The sequence below is a fragment of the Protopterus annectens genome, chromosome 15.part0, assembly GCF_019279795.1.
Source record: "Protopterus annectens isolate FY-2018-M chromosome 15.part0, PAN1.0, whole genome shotgun sequence".
NCBI lineage: Eukaryota > Metazoa > Chordata > Ceratodontiformes > Protopteridae > Protopterus > Protopterus annectens.
This window is the reverse complement of record NC_056749.1, coordinates 421,464,432-421,467,502: the sequence shown is the minus strand read 5'-3', so window position 1 is coordinate 421,467,502 and position 3,071 is coordinate 421,464,432. Positions and strand designations below refer to the sequence as shown.

Sequence of the window (3,071 nt, the reverse complement as noted above, 5' to 3'; positions counted from 1 at the left end):
ATGGTGGCAAACTTAGATATAAACTGAACCTAATAAAATGTTTGTTAAATTGTAGGAGTGGTCTTAGCAAAGATTGCACCTCTTCAAAGTGCAAACATGATTTGTTTGCAAGACTCTTGTGACCTTTTTATTGTCCTAAAAATAAAAAGAGCAGTCCTCTAATATACCCTAATTACCTACCAAATTATATAACAAACGAAACATGCTTAGAAGTATTACTGGTCTTAAAAGAACAAGTATTTTAAACGTGCCCTATTTTGTTATGATATAGTTTACTATTTTTCAAAATAAACAACCGTAACAAGCTTACGGGTGCCGTTTAAAAAATGTGTGCATATGTGCATTTGTTGTCTGACTGAACTGGTGCCCTGTCAAGAACAGGTTGGTGACTGATTAACAGCATACCACCTCTGATTCTGCGATAAATGCTTCTCAAGTAAGAACTTGAAACACGACATTTGCCGGTACACTTGCTTTCCAGTCGGAATTACAGGGAAGGAAATTAATCAGTGAAAAGTGTATGACAGTCTACATTTGTTTCTCATTTTTATTTAACAAAAAATATATCAGCCCAACCAAGCTGCAAACGATAATAAGAGCTCCGCCTCCCAAAAAGTCACATGATTGTATTATTCCCGAGTCACCTGATCTTTTTCAAGCTTGAGACAGCTGTAAGTGTAAACTAAGAAACATGGATCGGTATGATAAAGCGTCACTGAACGCTGCTCCGGCGCCTGATTTCAAAGGGTGAGTGCAAAGTGACTTTAGGACTTGTTGACCTTTATCATGGTTCTCGTAGTTTGGATTATGTGATTTTATTTGTATGTTCCCTTCTCTTTTCGAGGCTGACTTCTGCAAGGCCTTGATTAAAGAGCTCTCCTTTAACCGTCTGTTTAATGTTGCAGCTAAAAGGGGAAGAATGATGTGAAGGGCTCAGAAGGCTGTTTTAGTTTTTGTGACATTTTGGGTAAACGTGTCTGTATGTAACACGCACACAATGACTGATAAAGATTAAGTGGAAATACATTAACTCCGCATCTCTCAATTGTCATTTATGAGGAACTTTCCTCATTTTGAGTCTTAAAAGTTCTCATTCCTCGCAGTTCCAGATTGAAAGGGTTTGTCACACATTTAGTGTTGGATTTTTTTAACTGATATTGCTGTTAAATAATACTGAATCATCTGAATCTGTCATAAGACATTTTGTAAGTACAAAGCACGCTTTGACCACCTTGTACACTTCCTAGTTGAAATTGTTAGTAAGCCGTTAACAAATGTTCCACATTTTGCCTATTTACTCTACATTGTCAGAGTTAGTGCTCCACATTTTGGAGATGTTAAGTTGAGAGCTATGGGTTAGCTCTCTGTGTGACCGGGATTGGGGGAAATATGAAGTCTGTGTATAGCTTAACTTTTCTTTCAAAATGGTGACAAAAAAGATCCCAAATCAGGAATGGATTTTCAATATTAGCAATAAAAGTTAGAAAGTTGATAAAGAGAATTTGAATTAGTATACATTAGTCTGGATTGGAGGACACCCCTAACTTTAATGATTGCCACCTTGCAGTATTTATTCATTATAATGCACAATCTAGTCTAAAAAGTCCATAATGGTTAGGAGAGACAGATCAAAATTCTGAGCAGTTCAAGGGCATCATGAAAGTCAAGTGTTCTCTGCAATGAATGAATGATGCCAGACATTTTACACCATGCATATAAATCATGAAGTACAAATTCATTTTGAAGGTTAGCATTTTGACCGTGTCAAGGACACGTGTCCAGTATTCTAAAGCATACCTGACCCTCAGCTGACTTGAGCCAGCATAGAAGGTAAATATGTTCACAGTAATGAAAGGATATATTAGAAAATGACCCGTGAGAGAATTCTAGTGTAACACTTTGTTTCATCTTTAGTTGCATATTTAGCCTTTCATGAAAAAAGTGCGGGCTATTATGGGATGAAGCAACAGCTTAGCATACAAATGTGAGATCTGTGGTTATACCCCTTTTCTCATTTTCTAGAAGTGATTCTCTTTCTTAGTGTGATTGTTCTAAAGGGTGCTGAACTATTATTTGTCTATGAATGTACATCAGTATTTGCTGTGAGGTAAGTAATAGTAATGCTTAGAAGCGTATCTTTATAGATACTCTGGTTCTGCCTTTTCCTGAAAATAAATGTGTTGTATGTTTGCTTTTTAACAAAAGATTGTTTGCCATGCAACAGATGTTTTCTTTGCAGAAGAAGCCTGGTGCTTGGAAATACCAGAATAGGAAGATAAGGCCTTCTCTTCAAGTGCCAGTGCCACTACAGTACAGTTTTACAGCTAAGTCATCCCATCCTCTGGATAACTACCTATTTCCTCTTAGAAAGTGATTTTATGTTACAGTACAGCAGTTGTGTTGTAAAAGTAAAAGCATGCTCATTCTGTTTCCCACTGCTTTCCTGTCACCACAGGATTGTTCCCTGGACCGTCCCACAGGACAAAAGCTAAAGTCTGTATTTATTTAAGTAGTAGTACTACTACTTCTTACACTGGGTAATAGGAAACCAACTACTCAACAAAATGTAATTTATTGAGGTTAGCGCTGTCGTCCACTCACTTATTTGTCTGATGAAGTTTACTTATTGCAAGAGAAATTACATCACTTCCTTGTTCATTATCTCCCAACAAATAAATATCTATATAATAAAAATTAAAACTGTGTGTGTATATGTATGTATGTGTGTGTGTGTATATAATATATATATATATATATATATATATATATATATATATATAGATATATATATATATATATATATATATATATATATTGTAAAATTAATGAATCATCTTTCTAAAGACTTTAATTTCAATAAGTATTTAACGTTGCAGTGTTTATTCAGACCAGGAAAAGCAAAAACGTTCAGATGTAACTGCCAGTTAAGTTCTTTTGCTTATAAAATGAGTAACCAGGGACCCCCCCCCCCCAATATCAGTAGGACGTTGTGCTAACCTCAATAAATTGGATTTTGTGGAGTTTTTAATCTGCCTCTCCTTTTTGGTTTTCTGTAAAACAGATGTACGACA

At 35.5% G+C, this 3,071-nt stretch overlaps 1 protein-coding gene across 1 annotated transcript in view; it reads left to right on the top strand.

Annotated features, from left to right (window-relative positions):
• Positions 1-621: 621 nt before the first annotated feature.
• Positions 622-3,071, top strand: part of VMA21 (vacuolar ATPase assembly factor VMA21) — a 114,949-nt gene continuing 112,499 nt past the window's right edge. The window contains exon 1 of the mRNA XM_044057162.1: positions 622-747. Coding sequence (XP_043913097.1) covers positions 692-747 — 56 coding nt within the window. The 5' untranslated portion in view covers positions 622-691. The remainder of the gene's footprint in view (positions 748-3,071) is intronic.